Below are 14878 nucleotides of genomic sequence, written 5' to 3'. Positions count from 1 at the left end.
CCTAAATTTTTCAGGACTGTGTTTTTCTGGTATCTGATTCTGTTCTCATTTTTGTTACTCTGTCTATTTTTTCATCAAAAAACAGATTAAAGTCCCCTCCCACAATCAGAGGAACCTGGTGTGGCGGGGGAGGATTAGTCAAAAGTCAAAAATAGTTCTGATTTATAAATAAAAAACATAGTGGTACTCCATACATGCCAATACCATTACACTTCAACCACTGCGTATTGGTCAATTAAAAAGTGATCTTAACCTGCAAGAAATCTATGTCTCCAGGACTAATACAGATTATCTGATGTTCATGTATAAAAACACATGTATGTGGATTACTATTTAAACATTAATACAACCAGTACACAGTGTTCTGCGCCTTAATGCATATGTATTGCTTGGTAATTGTACACAGACGGTAAGTGTAATTTGCTGCACACTATATTTATTACATACAAATGCAATGGCTAATACTGTACATACAAAATACATTTTGCATATAAACAGTACATACAAAATATATTGCAGATATACATATAAATTATGCACCTTTCCACTTTTACAGACACAGCCATCATTGTTATCACCAGGAACAATGAGGCCGTCTACATTGTTCTGCACATTTATGGAGGGCCGTATGCTTTGCTATACTACAATTTAATTGTAGGTTGGGATCTTTTTGGGTAACAGGATTATTCATAGTTAAAATTATAGTATACAGAGCTTTCCAAACCTAATAGTTTTGTAGTTCAAGTGTACAGTGCATACTAGAATTGTTTTTATAATAAACCATTATGGTGGTCCTCTAAAAAAAAAATATTACAATCTACTAAAGATTCTACATCAGGACCAGTACGGCTACTCGAACAGGTATGGGTTAATCAGCACCATTATATCCCTTTATTCTGTGTGTTTTCTGGTGGCTGAGAAGATTTGCACTGCTAATATATTGTTTCCCGCATTCGCTGCATGCATATGGCTTCTCTCCTGTGTGAATTCTCTGGTGTCTAAGAAGACATGGGCTTCTAGGGAAGCTTTTCCCACACTCACTGCATGTATAAGGTTTCTCTCCTGTGTGGGTTCTCAGGTGAGCTGTGAGATTAGAGCTGTATGTAAATGTTCTCCCACACTCAGGGCATGCGTACGGTCTCTCTCCAGTGTGCACTCTCTGGTGTTTAGCAAGACATGAACTTGTATGAAAAGTTTTCCCACAATCGCTGCAGGAATAAGGTTTTTCTCCTGTGTGTGTTCTCTGGTGTGTTACAAGGTATGAGCTGCTAGTAAAAGTTTTCCCACATTCACTGCATGTATATGGTTTTTCCCCTGTGTGTATTCTCTGGTGGATAACAAAAGATGAGTTATATGAAAAGCTTTTTCCACAGGTGGTACATGTATACGGCTTCTCTCCTGTATGAATTCTCTCATGTCTCAGAAGTTTGGATTTATAAGCAAAGTTCAGCCCACAATAGTTGCAAGCATAGGGTTCTTCTCCTGAGTTAGTAGATGTATATTGTTGTCTTAGATGACAGTCATTTGTTTGATCGCATAGAGAGGATTCATCTACATTTCTTGCAGGGCTGCTCTTATTTTCTGGTCCACATGGGTTACAAGTGTCATCTCCATGATGAATATCTCCCATCGTCCAAATTGGTGAGCAAGAACGGTCTTGGTTATTATAACATTTGGCCATACCATCTGCTGAAAAAGAATAGCGTGAACAAAAAGGATAACAATGTAGGAAGCTACCCCCCTAGTTCCACATATATTAGATTAACCATACAGTAAAAGCATCGAGACATGCAACATCTTTGCTAGCATTACAAGAGACTTCAATTTAGATATAATGGTGTAAACAGAACTTTACAAAACCGCAAAGGTCTCTTTGTGTGTAGTTCCAATGTTGTGATACCTAGTTTGTGTATACACGATATTCCCAGAGCACAGCAGTACACTTAAACTTTGAGATACCAGCAATATGTACTTCTAATCATGATTAATACTTCTGCAATGTTTCTGCTTGTAGGCTGGCCCACGTATCAAATATCTGTTCAGTAAAGAAGTTCTCATAGGTGATGTGGTCCTGGAACAAGACATTTTATTTAAAAAAAAAAGATATTTATTACCTTTCAACGTATTAGCCTCATTGTGAGGGTATCTACCTCATTTTTATTACATTCAACATGTTAGGAACAATAGTTGACTCCATAGGCTTTCATGTTACCCGTCGATTGAAAGTCTACACGTGTGCGTGTGTAGTGCGCAATACACACACACACACACACACACACACACACACAACCAAAATCCCCGTTGCAGGGACAACGCAACAACACGTGGTTTATCTGAATACACGAGTTTATTCAGCCACAAAAACATGCAACACAAAATGAGCTTCAATCAGTATATGTGCAAAGTAACAAAAAAACACCCAAGCTTAGAAAAGTCCAGCTAAATAGTCCATAACAGGGCATTGCCCTTTTCCCAGAAAGGGTGGTTCAAGTGCAAGAAAAGCACAAAGAACAAGGTTAGTGTCCACTGTAACAGACCTTGTTGCAGGCTTGTCTCCCTTCAGTGTTCAGAATGTGCTTCTCTGGTTCAGACAGGACTCCGAATAAGTGGGAGCTCTGGGTTCTTAAAGCCCCTTAACAAGGCAGATGGGACCTGGTTAATTAACCCCGCCTTTTCTCAAGCTGTGATCATCCTGGTCACTGCTGGACTCCAGACCTATACATAGGCATAGTGTTGGGATAGTGAATTCACCTTGCCACACCCCCCACTATGACAACGTTTACCATGCCTGAGGACAGGGCTACAGGCCCAGAAATGTGCCACTTTGTAAGTATATGTGTCCAAACCGCTAACATCTTACGGGACTCTACTGAGCTATTGTTTATTTAGTATAAACTGTGAGGGACTCATTAAATAGTAGCTACTTGGCTGCTTTAAAATTGGCTTTGGTTACATGATTCTTTATTTATTTTTGTATTGTTGAGTGCTGATCCATCTTCTTTACTGATGAGCAAATTTACCATATCCTCTTAACATCCTAAAATCCCCCAAATAAAACAGAACAAAAATAACTTTGTTAAAGCTGTTGTCTAATTTTTCTACAAACTGTAACAGATTACATCTTTCACAAAGGTTATTCCTTGTCATATATATTTATAGCAAAATGCTGTACCTGCACCAGGGCAAATTAAAGTTAAACATACAATTACAGCTCAAGCCAGCTGCCCTAGCCTAGAATGCAGTTAAACCCATGAATAAATATATACCATACTATATATCCAAACTGGCAAGGATAACCTCTACGTTGAGGCTAATCCTCAATTGACCTCATCTCACTACATGACTAAGTATGTCAGATAGCTGGAACAATGCCAGTAGTAGCGGGTCGCTACTGATAGATAGACCCCTATTGTCGGTCTATAGGAATGGCAGTGTCTAGTTGTTCAATTTAATATGTATAAATAATTGTACTCCCCCCTGGCCAGGGAGGGGTGTACGGTGGTGTAATGGTCGCAGGTCGTATATATCGTCCAGTGCTATATAATATAGCCTAGAACAGCAATAGATGCAGTGGTGATAGGTAATTGTATTAACCTCCAGATCAGAGTTACACAGCGTGGCTGAAGCTTGCTGTGTTAACAGCAGTGCTCAAGCCTTAGCATATACAGCTATGAACCTCTGTGGTCACAGAGTGAATAGTATACTCTAATAGCAGCGTGCTAAAGAGGGCATATCTGCTCTTACTGATATGTGAATAGTAGGTGATAGCAGAAGCCTATCACCCCTGATGTACCAGCTGTATATCCCTGTTAGACAATATATATATACACACACACATACTGTACATACACACACACACACACAAAAGAAACTTCTGCGTCTGTGTAATACTCAAATGATATTGATAATGAATATAGAGGAAACCCTCTAACAATGAAAAATGTTAAATGGTGACTATGATGAGTCTATATATCTAGCTAAAGTGGTGATGTTTAACAATAACAAACCCACTAACAGAAGGGACTAGGGAGAAAGGAAACACATGTAGCCCTGGTAAGATTAGGGGCTATATTCCTATCCTCCTCCTGTGCAGTAATCCCTGTTAAGGGCAGGTTTGTCAGGAATTATCATGGGTTTCCCCCACCTCAAGCACTTGCCCTGAGATAGTGAAAGGAGGTCACCTAACTCTGTGTCCATTCAAGAGGCACAGGGGCGGTACCTACTGAATCTACTTATGGCAGTGCAACTTCCTATTTAGTGGTTCTGTCTGGGTAGGAGTAGAGAGTGCTAGGATCCAGATGAGTAGAGCTGATAGATATAGATAGGTGGATCAGGTACCTCTCACCCCTGCTTAGGGGGTGAGGTAAGAGCTAGCCCCACTCTGGGTGGCCCTGAGGCCCAGAGTAGAGGCAGGGACATCCTGAAGGAGTACAGCTGACTAGCTGTATACTGCCTGTTACTGATTTATTGCTGCTGCTGCTGTGAAGCAATAAAGAGTTTTACTTAAAGAGACAGAGTGTGAGATTGGAATCTCTCATTCCTGGGTGGGGATTCTGCAGTAGGGATTCCACCCCGTATCCCTGGGGCCTACTACAGATGGAGGCGCTGCACCATTGAAGGAAAACTAAGGCATCCAGCCCAGAAACCTGTCCTGTTGTCCCGCATGTCACCGCGGGAGACTCAGGCCCTCCTTTGCCAGCAGGTACGCACCACACACAGACATGTAGCCAGACCATGAAACACCCTAGGGTACCCGATATGAGGGGGGGGGGGGTCGATGGGCTACACATAAAACATAAAACAAACAAAAAACACAGAAACAAACTCCAAAAGCAGAAAGTGCCACAATAAATAAGCAGCTATAGGTAGTTGCCGTCAGCTAGTCTTCAGGAACCCTCTTCTTCGATCACTACAAAACAAGACAGCGCGGCTCCCATAGCGTAATATGTAAGGTAATTTTAATAAAAATATCAAATGACACGTAGATTACGGCCACTCACAAGATTCATTCATGTGAGCATGTAGGATAAGGTAAACTCGCAGAATGTCACCGTTACTCCGTCGGAGGTGAACGCCAAAGCAGCATGGGGAAGTGCAGGTACGCGTCCACGTGTGTTGCCGAACCTGCGTCCGGAGTGCGCGTCCACACTGGATTCTCACTGCAGGCTCAGTTCTCGCGATACCACCGCAGAAAACACCCAGGTCCCACTGCTGTAGATGATTCGGCGAGTAATGGGGTGATGGTGATAGTGATAGTAATGGTAAAAATAATAATAATACCAGACTCCAGCAGCCTATAGTAAACTGCATCAGGAGATGACTTCACAACTTGCTATTGGTGACCCCGCAGCCATATTTTTTGTGTGTCACACACCGACACAAACGTGAAACATCTTAGGAAACAGGGGACCTCTGAAAGTTGAGGGACCACAGATCAAATCAGGGAGATCCACCAATTTAGTAGCATTAAAAAAAAAAAGGTCTGCTGCTTTAAGTACCAAAGCAATCTCCCCTTACCCAGCGAGCCCCGGGCTCTGGGTTCATCCATCATAATATTCCTGTGAAGCTTCTTCTGCTCTTTTCCTAGACACTCCCACTTATCCTCTGTGTAATCAGTGGTAGTGTCATCGGTGATCTCTAATCCAGGGTCTGGTCTGAAGCCTGAGATCTTTGTGTGATTTAAATGGAAAGACTAGGAGAGAAGAAGATAAAAGTAACATCTTGCTGTTGACTTTTGTATGTTATTCTGTTCTTTACTATGTAAACGGAATTGAAGGACATTTGTTTTTTGTTTTTCTTCCTTTGTACATAGGGTTTAAAGTGATTTTATTAGCAACAATGCCCTGTCCCACAGAATATATAAAAAAAAATTGTGTGTCTAACACACAGCAATGGATATATCCATTAAAAAAAGTAGAGAAATCACTGGATTTTCACCAGATTCTCTGCATCTATAATATCTGACAATTTAATTTCTAGGACATTATGCACTCTTTTTATACCATCTGATCACTGCATTTCTAAAATAACCCTCACTGCAGGTGTACATCTGCGCACTGAATTTCTACAATGTGTTTTACTGCATATAACTTCATTGATGATTAGTAATGGGGAATAAGGGGGGAAAGGATAGAAAGCTCTAGCTACTGTCTGTGATTAGGTGCCAGGGGTGAGAGGATCATTAAGCATACAGAGACACTTGCCTAGACAAGTGAGAGTACCCCTTTTGAACAAGCACTCATAATATAATTGATACAAGTAATTAAAAGAGTAACCTTTATTAGTGTCTGTGGGTAAAATAAGTGAAGTACATAAACACTCAACACAATTAAAACACGTATTAAACTTAATGTCTCTGAGTCTGAATCAAAGACTGATGAAGGTAATGTTTGAAGGAATATAGTGTAACTGGCACCATGTGCAATAAAATCAAAACACAAGAAAAGAAAGGATTTTGATGTTTACAGTGTAGGATGAATAGGGTGCCTCAGTGTGGTGTGTATATTGTAGATGAAAGGGTCTGGTGTGTGTCACATAGGTAAAGTGTCAATCACACCGCTTTCAAACCACATCTGATTAATATGTGGTTCTCTGACAATATGCAGGGTGTAATGTATTTAGTACTTTTCTTGCCAGACCAACATGATCATTGCTGAGTGTGGCCTGGTTGGAATCAATTGTCAGAGAGACCACCAAGAGGTTAATAAATATCCTTCAATACAACGCTGGATGAAGTAAAATGTCAAAAAAGGAAGGAAGGCTACTATGTAGCTAGGGGTAGTGAGGCTAGATTGTAAAGACTTATTGGTATATAATAATACTTATATTGTTTCCCCGTGGTCAGTAATTATTCCAATATTGTTATAGCCTCAATTGAGCTCAACAAAATTTACTTAATAGATGAATAGTGAGATAAATAACTGCTCGTGTCCCCTGTGAAGGTAGCAAGTGTGTTCATAGATAGGCTAGCTGATATCTCTAAAATAATGAAGCCAATTAAAAGGGGCTGACTTCAGCTGCCTAAAAAATAAAGATCACTCTATATCTGCAGACCTCTGTAGATGGTATAGGTAGGTGATTGATTTATATAATAGCCGCCCTGTTGGGTCAGTCCATGTGAATGTTGTAGATGGGCTGGCTATATTAACATAGACAAATTTGTCTCAGTAATTGCTTATCTTCTAGGGCGAATACGCCCTGTCTGCTGGGTATAGGCGACTAAATGTAGTATAGGTGGTGCCCTGCAGCCACTCGATGGCGTGCCCTCTACAATACAAGGGTGCTGTGAGGGGGCTGCTGACTCGGAGCGTTTAATTCCTGCTCACGAGTGGCGGCATCTGTTGAGTCTCCGCCCGGCATGGTGTATTCATGAACACCGCTATGTAGTAAACTGCCGGGTGGAGCTCGAAGTGAAGCTGCGGCTATTGCTCCGCGCTCTGAGAACAGACGTCGCCGCACCAATGCGCGTGCTGACGTCACAAAGGACCGCCCACCGACGTACGTTTCGCGTCACACTGACGCTTTCTCAAGGTGGCCCCGCCTCTACGTTTGCCAGCAGTTTAAATAGCCAAGCGTTGCTATGGTAACGATCGCACTTGGGTAAGTATATCAATGTAATAAAGACAGTGGTTTGTGTTGATGTTCATTGCTGTTTGAGCTTTTATTTATTTATTTTGGCTGGCTGGGAGTGAAACCATGATCAAAATAGAACCCTTATTAACTCAGGTAAGTGAATGATGATGTTACTATTAAACAAACGTGAGAATATTGTAGGAGTTCAAACTGGGCGACTAGTGCTATCTGTTGAATGTGGATATATACCACAAGCAGATAAGAACTGGTAGCAACCTACCTACAATGTTAGTATATAGGATTTAAATTATCCTTGCATTGATATTTAGTTATATTGGGCAGTGTGGAGGCTGTATGATGTAGATGAAGATACATAATTCCAATATACTAGGTCATAGTTGCTTGGATAGCACCATCATAGGGGTATGGATAGTACAAGCATATATAGCAGAGTGATAGTTGGCTTAGTGGGTTGAAGATGTAGTGAGATGGAATTATGTTTGCAAATGCATATATCTTACATTTACTGTGTAGATGTGTAAATGCAACAAATACAAAGAGTGTATTGATCCTACCCTATAAAGGGGGCAAACATAAAACCTTCATTAAGACCCTGGGGATACAACGTTCCCAGGGTATAAATCCACTTTGCTTCTTTTTTAAGCAACTCTCGGTCCCAATCACCCCTTCTGATGGTTTCGGGGAGTTGGCAGATGCCTTTGAAGCGTAACTTGGAGTAATCTCCATCATGTGTGTTATTAACATGTTTGGCCAGTGGGGTGTCAGATTTATTACGAATTGACCCAATGTGCTCTAAGACCCGTCGTCTTAGTTGTCTACTGGTTTTCCCCACATATTTTCTGCCGCACATGCAGATAGGTGCCAGTGGTGTTGGGTTGAAGGTGGCTATGGACCAAGAGGTCTCTAATGTTTGTCGATCTTCTGCTGACCATAGTAGGTCTAGATTGTAACACTTCCCTCAGGTCCGAGACTTCTAGGAGAACATGCCAGTGTTTGTTCACAATTTCAAAAATGTTAGACCATTGTCTATTGTGAGTGCCTATCAGGCGTATAATTTTGCGTTCTCGTTGCTTGGGGTTGGGATGTAATAGTGATGCTCTATGTGTGTTTTTAGCTCTGTTATATGCTTTGTTCAAGCTATTCTTGCTATAACCTCTAGCGAGGAAGCGTTGACGCATAGAGAGTGCTTGTACTTCAAATTCCTCATCATTCGAGCAGTTTCTTTTTACTCTTAAATACTGGCCAGTTGGGATGCCATGGATGAGGTTTTGAGGATGATGGCTTTTAGCATGTAGGAGGCTGTTAGTGGCTGTTGTTTTGCGGTGAATAGTAGTTTCTATCCTCCCATTGCTTGCACGTGTTATTCTTAGGTCTAAGAAAACTATGCTGTCAGCCCCTATTTCATAGGTGAGTCTTAGATTGAGAGAATTCTGATTCAGTTTATTGATGAACTCAATAAACAGCGTGCGTGGTCCTTGCCATAAGATGATAATATCATCTATAAATCTTGCCCATAGAATTATGTGGTTAGTATATACATCATTCTCTTCGGTAAACACTCATCCATGGCATTCCAACTGGCCAGTATTTAAGAGTAAAAAGAAACTGCTCGAATGATGAGGAATTTGAAGTACAAGCACTCTCTATGCGTCAACGCTTCCTCGCTAGAGGTTATAGCAAGAATAGCTTGAACAAAGCATATAACAGAGCTAAAAACACACATAGAGCATCACTATTACATCCCAACCCCAAGCAACGAGAACGCAAAATCATACGCCTGATAGGCACTCACAATAGACAATGGTCTAACATTTTTGAAATTGTGAACAAACACTGGCATGTTCTCCTAGAAGACTCGGACCTGAGGGAAGTGTTACAATCTAGACCTACTATGGTCAGCAGAAGATCGACAAACATTAGAGACCTCTTGGTCCATAGCCACCTTCAACCCAACACCACTGGCACCTGGTTAGACAAGAGATCACCTGGGAACTACAAATGCCAAGGCTGTCGTGCCTGTCAGTACGCTCATGTCTCAAAAACTTTTGATAATTGGGATGGCAGCCGAACATTCACTATGCGCAACTTTGTGAATTGTAGAACAACTGGAGTGATCTACCAAGCTATCTGCATGTGCGGCAGAAAATATGTGGGGAAAACCAGTAGACAACTAAGACGACGGGTCTTAGAGCACATTGGGTCAATTCGTAATAAATCTGACACCCCACTGGCCAAACATGTTAATAACACACATGATGGAGATTACTCCAAGTTACGCTTCAAAGGCATCTGCCAACTCCCCGAAACCATCAGAAGGGGTGATTGGGACCGAGAGTTGCTTAAAAAAGAAGCAAAGTGGATTTATACCCTGGGAACGTTGTATCCCCAGGGTCTTAATGAAGGTTTTATGTTTGCCCCCTTTATAGGGTAGGATCAATACACTCTTTGTATTTGTTGCATTTACACATCTACACAGTAAATGTAAGATATATGCATTTGCAAACATAATTCCATCTCACTACATCTTCAACCCACTAAGCCAACTATCAGCGACTACTCACTCTGCTATATATGCTTGTACTATCCATACCCCTATGATGGTGCTATCCAAGCAACTATGACCTAGTATATTGGAATTATGTATCTTCATCTACATCATACAGCCTCCACACTGCCCAATATAACTAAATATCAATGCAAGGATAATTTAAATCCTATATATTAACATTGTAGGTAGGTTGCTACCAGTTCTTATCTGCTTGTGGTATATATCCACATTCAACAGATAGCACTAGTCGCCCAGTTTGAACTCCTACAATATTCTCACGTTTGTTTAATAGTAACATCATCATTCACTTACCTGAGTTAATAAGGGTTCTATTTTGATCATGGTTTCACTCCCAGCCAGCCAAAATAAATAAATAAAAGCTCAAACAGCAATGAACATCAACACAAACCACTGTCTTTATTACATTGATATACTTACCCAAGTGCGATCGTTACCATAGCAACGCTTGGCTATTTAAACTGCTGGCAAACGTAGAGGCGGGGCCACCTTGAGAAAGCGTCAGTGTGACGCGAAACGTACGTCGGTGGGCGGTCCTTTGTGATGTCAGCATGCGCATTGGTGCGGCGACGTCTGTTCTCAGAGCGCGGAGCAATAGCCGCAGCTTCACTTCGAGCTCCACCCGGCAGTTTACTACATAGCGGTGTTCATGAATACACCATGCCGGGCGGAGACTCAACAGATGCCGCCACTCGTGAGCAGGAATTAAACGCTCCGAGTCAGCAGCCCCCTCACAGCACCCTTGTATTGTAGAGGGCACGCCATCGAGTGGCTGCAGGGCACCACCTATACTACATTTAGTCGCCTATACCCAGCAGACTGGGCGTATTCGCCCTAGAAGATAAGCAATTACTGAGACAAATTTGTCTATGTTAATATAGCCAGCCCATCTACAACATTCACATGGACTGACCCAACAGGGCGGCTATTATATAAATCAATCACCTACCTATACCATCTACAGAGGTCTGCAGATATAGAGTGATCTTTATTTTTTAGGCAGCTGAAGTCAGCCCCTTTTAATTGGCTTCATTATTTTAGAGATATCAGCTAGCCTATCTATGAACACACTTGCTACCTTCACAGGGGACACGAGCAGTTATTTATCTCACTATTCATCTATTAAGTAAATTTTGTTGAGCTCAATTGAGGCTATAACAATATTGGAATAATTACTGACCAGGGGGAAACAATATAAGTATTATTATATACCAATAAGTCTTTACAATCTAGCCTCACTACCCCTAGCTACATAGTAGCCTTCCTTCCTTTTTTGACATTTTACTTCATCCAGCGTTGTATTGAAGGATATTTATTAACCTCTTGGTGGTCTCTCTGACAATTGATTCCAACCAGGCCACACTCAGCAATGATCATGTTGGTCTGGCAAGAAAAGTACTAAATACATTACACCCTGCATATTGTCAGAGAACCACATATTAATCAGATGTGGTTTGAAAGCGGTGTGATTGACACTTTACCTATGTGACACACACCAGACCCTTTCATCTACAATATACACACCACACTGAGGCACCCTATTCATCCTACACTGTAAACATCAAAATCCTTTCTTTTCTTGTGTTTTGATTTTATTGCACATGGTGCCAGTTACACTATATTCCTTCAAACATTACCTTCATCAGTCTTTGATTCAGACTCAGAGACATTAAGTTTAATACGTGTTTTAATTGTGTTGAGTGTTTATGTACTTCACTTATTTTACCCACAGACACTAATAAAGGTTACTCTTTTAATTACTTGTATCAATTATATTATGAGTGCTTGTTCAAAAGGTGTACTCTCACTTGTCTAGGCAAGTGTCTCTGTATGTTCATTGAAGATTAAACAGATTTCCGAAGCAAAATTATTAAATATAAAAACCTGCTAATTTGAAACAACCGATTAAACAGATTATGCCGACTAAATTATTGGATTCTACTAAAGATTATACCAATTGTATCCCTTCTGTTCACATTTAGCCCCCCCCCCCGATTTTGCCTACCTAAGCCCGGGCCTACAATATACCTAAATATGGGCCTGCACAAAGCCTGTTGTATAATTGTTGAAATGCCCTTCATTTATATTAGCTGGATAAACTTTCAGAACTATGAAGCAAAAGATTACTGAACACAAAATCAATATAAGGAAATTTGTCCCTGAAAAATTAAAGACAACAAAGTAAACATTTTTATTGGCATAAACATAATGTTTCAGTTATAATGGCATATTTTGGAATAGGGTAATCTCCCTGCAAGAGAGGGTGACATGGTTCATCCATGCCTTAGGTGGGAAGCCTTTTTCGGTGCATGAATTAGAGACACTGCACCCTAACGGGTCAAATGAGGACTGGAATCTGAATTGCTTTTTTACATTGAAGCCATTCTTAGTTATTGTATCTCCACAGGAGCAATACCGTATACAAAAATAACTAGCGATCTTGCCTCCCAGTTGTAAATGTATCCTTTTCAGTTGTTGCTACAGTACTTTGTTGCTATGATATTTAATATGTATAGTGATTTTAACTTGTTTCCTTCCACCCCTACAGCTCCTCTGCACCCATGTTGGACCTGCCTATTTATTTGCATTTCTACTTTCGTTTGGATCTCCCCTGCCTGTTTTATCCCATTTGTGCAAAGTATCTAGTCACACACAACATGTATGTGCATACACTATGTATTTTGTCATTACACCATTATCAGTCTTGATTAACAAGAAGATGTTTTCATTCTATTTGTCATTGCAAACTTTGTTATTTTTAATTCTTGGTTGTATCTTAATGTAAACAGCTTATGTTAATGTGGTTTATTATTTTGAGCTGGCGCTTCATTTCTGTAAGCATAAATTTCAGTATCCAGAACAACTGATAATAAAGTACATAAACGCCAATTGTTTTATATGTTACAGAGCACACTGTTTCTGCACTACAATTATTTATAACTACGAATATGTTAGGTTGATGTTCTTGCGGAGAGTTTTTGCCATGATGTATCTACAAGTGTATATACTGTATGTACAGAGCTTGTGTTTTATAGCTTACAACTGATGAAGGAAGGGTTAACCCCTGAAAACTGTGTGTTGGCTATCTTGTTTTCTAGACCAATGGAATAAAGGAAGTGTTTGATCTCGTTTGGTACCACATCCTATGAGTGCAACAGTCTTTATCGTCATTTGTTGAGTTTGTGTGAGTGTTTCTGCAGGGCATTTGGACATTGGTGCACAGGGGCTCAGACAGGGGTGCAATTATAAGGGACGATACCCTATGTCAGCGAGTGTGCCAGGTCACATTACTGCATTTGTAGGATGAGATTCACTGCATTACTGCTATTAGATCCACTGCACATAATGTTTGCTTATATAGCACTGACAATATGCGCAGGCTTGTACATAGGATTTGAGGTACAATACGCCTCCGCTCAGAGCAGCTTACAATCTAAGGCTATGGCCCCAATTCTCACTGCTGTATGCGCACCTGGCGGCGCGTGCAGACTACAGCCGCGATCGCAGTCTGCAGCTGCAGGGGAGCGATGGGATGCGGCAATGATGGGGGGGGGGGAGGGGGGGCGCAGCCATGGCAGGGCATATCTGCCCTTCCATTGGCTGCCCGCTGAGCACGTGTATGCCAAATTCTTGTCTTCCCTGCCAGCGTACGAGTCACAGCGCTTTGCGCGCCGTCACACAGACGGCCACTGGGGCCTGCCGCAGAGGGCTGTGATGTGTGGCACGCACACCTCAGCGGCCACTGTGGACCAGGCCTAAGGCTGCGGTCCCAGTACAGCCTGTGCGCACGGCGCGGTGTGCACTGTGCGTGTAAGCACCGCCCCTCAATTGGGCTGGGCCCAGTACGCACCGTCACGCAGAAGGTGCAGCTGCGCCGTGCGGCAGGGTTTTTCCCAACTCAATAAAATTGAGTTTACTCCTAGCGACGGAGGCGTGGCCACGCCCCCACCGGCGGTTCACCCAATGAGGGAGAACCAGCCGCGTGACATAATGGCCACGCCCCCGCAAATCCCCGACCACGCCCCCTCCCGTCGCAAGATTCTCCTCTCCTCACAGACCGCCCCCCCCCCCGCCGGGCGCGCGTATCACAGACATTACTGGGACCGCAGCCTAATGGTGGTGCCAGAGACACAGGGAGATAAAGTGACTTTGCAAAAGAAGAGCAGACATTGGTATTCAAACCAGGTTAATCTGCTTGAAAGGCAGTGATATTTTACCACTATGCCACTGCTTCATCTTTAATTATCATTGCATTTCTATCAACTGGACACTGCATTTCCACTTCCTTGTTACCATCTCTTATCAGATCACTGCATTCCTTTAAATTAATTAATCTACAAATACATTAGCTAGAAGTACGTCTCCCAAGTTTAAACCCAGATCCTACCTTACTCAGCTAGCTGCAGCAGCCTTTGTGTGTTTAACGTGTTATTATCAGTGTGTGTTCCAAGCCTCTTTCTCAGTTATTGCATCCAATGGCTTTGTATGTCATGTGACCCTCTGCCTCCTGAGCATGCTGGGAGTTGTAGTTCCTGCTCATGGTAAAATGGCGTGCAGTTACACACAGATTGATTACCACTCAGAATCTTTTGGTCTCACTCGCTGGCTCCACTGGACTTTAAAGGGTCAAAATAGATCTAGTTTCAGTAGGACCAAAGTGTGCTAATGCCAGGGACATGTTATCTTTTTCATTTTACTTTAGTGGCAGGCTTCACAGGT

General features: G+C 41.8%; 1 protein-coding gene across 5 annotated transcripts; it reads right to left on the bottom strand.

Moving 5' to 3' along the window:
* Positions 1 to 419: 419 nt before the first annotated feature.
* LOC142498745 (uncharacterized) lies at positions 420 to 14640 on the bottom strand. Of its 5 annotated transcripts, none has more exons than XM_075607088.1 (3): positions 14547 to 14631; positions 5518 to 5692; positions 420 to 1689 (listed from the first exon to the last, which is right to left on the bottom strand). In XM_075607088.1, exons 2-3 carry the CDS (start codon positions 5549 to 5551, stop codon positions 869 to 871), a joined length of 855 nt encoding a protein of 284 aa, XP_075463203.1. In that variant the 5' UTR covers positions 5552 to 5692; positions 14547 to 14631; the 3' UTR covers positions 420 to 868. The 5 variants fall into 5 exon arrangements, with proteins under 5 accessions (XP_075463203.1, XP_075463204.1, XP_075463205.1 ...); XM_075607089.1 differs by having other exon boundaries at positions 420 to 1686; XM_075607090.1 differs by lacking the exon at positions 5518 to 5692 and having other exon boundaries at positions 420 to 1686; positions 14547 to 14640.
* Positions 14641 to 14878: the final 238 nt, after the last annotated feature.

Source organism: Ascaphus truei, chromosome 7 (genome assembly GCF_040206685.1).
Source record: "Ascaphus truei isolate aAscTru1 chromosome 7, aAscTru1.hap1, whole genome shotgun sequence".
Lineage (NCBI taxonomy): Eukaryota > Metazoa > Chordata > Amphibia > Anura > Ascaphidae > Ascaphus > Ascaphus truei.
The sequence above is the reverse complement of the archived record's forward strand: the minus strand, read 5'-3'. Positions and strand labels throughout refer to the sequence as shown.

Bases quoted from the DNA above. Each gene is read 5' to 3' on its own strand.
- LOC142498745 (XM_075607087.1), bottom strand. From the start codon at position 5,310: ATGCAGTTTACTATAGGCTGCTGGAGTCTGGTATTATTATTATTTTTA. The intron at 1,687-5,000 runs GTGAGTGGCCGT...CTTTTTCAGCAG, and splicing joins TGCTCACATGAATGAATCTT to ATGGTATGGCCAAATGTTAT.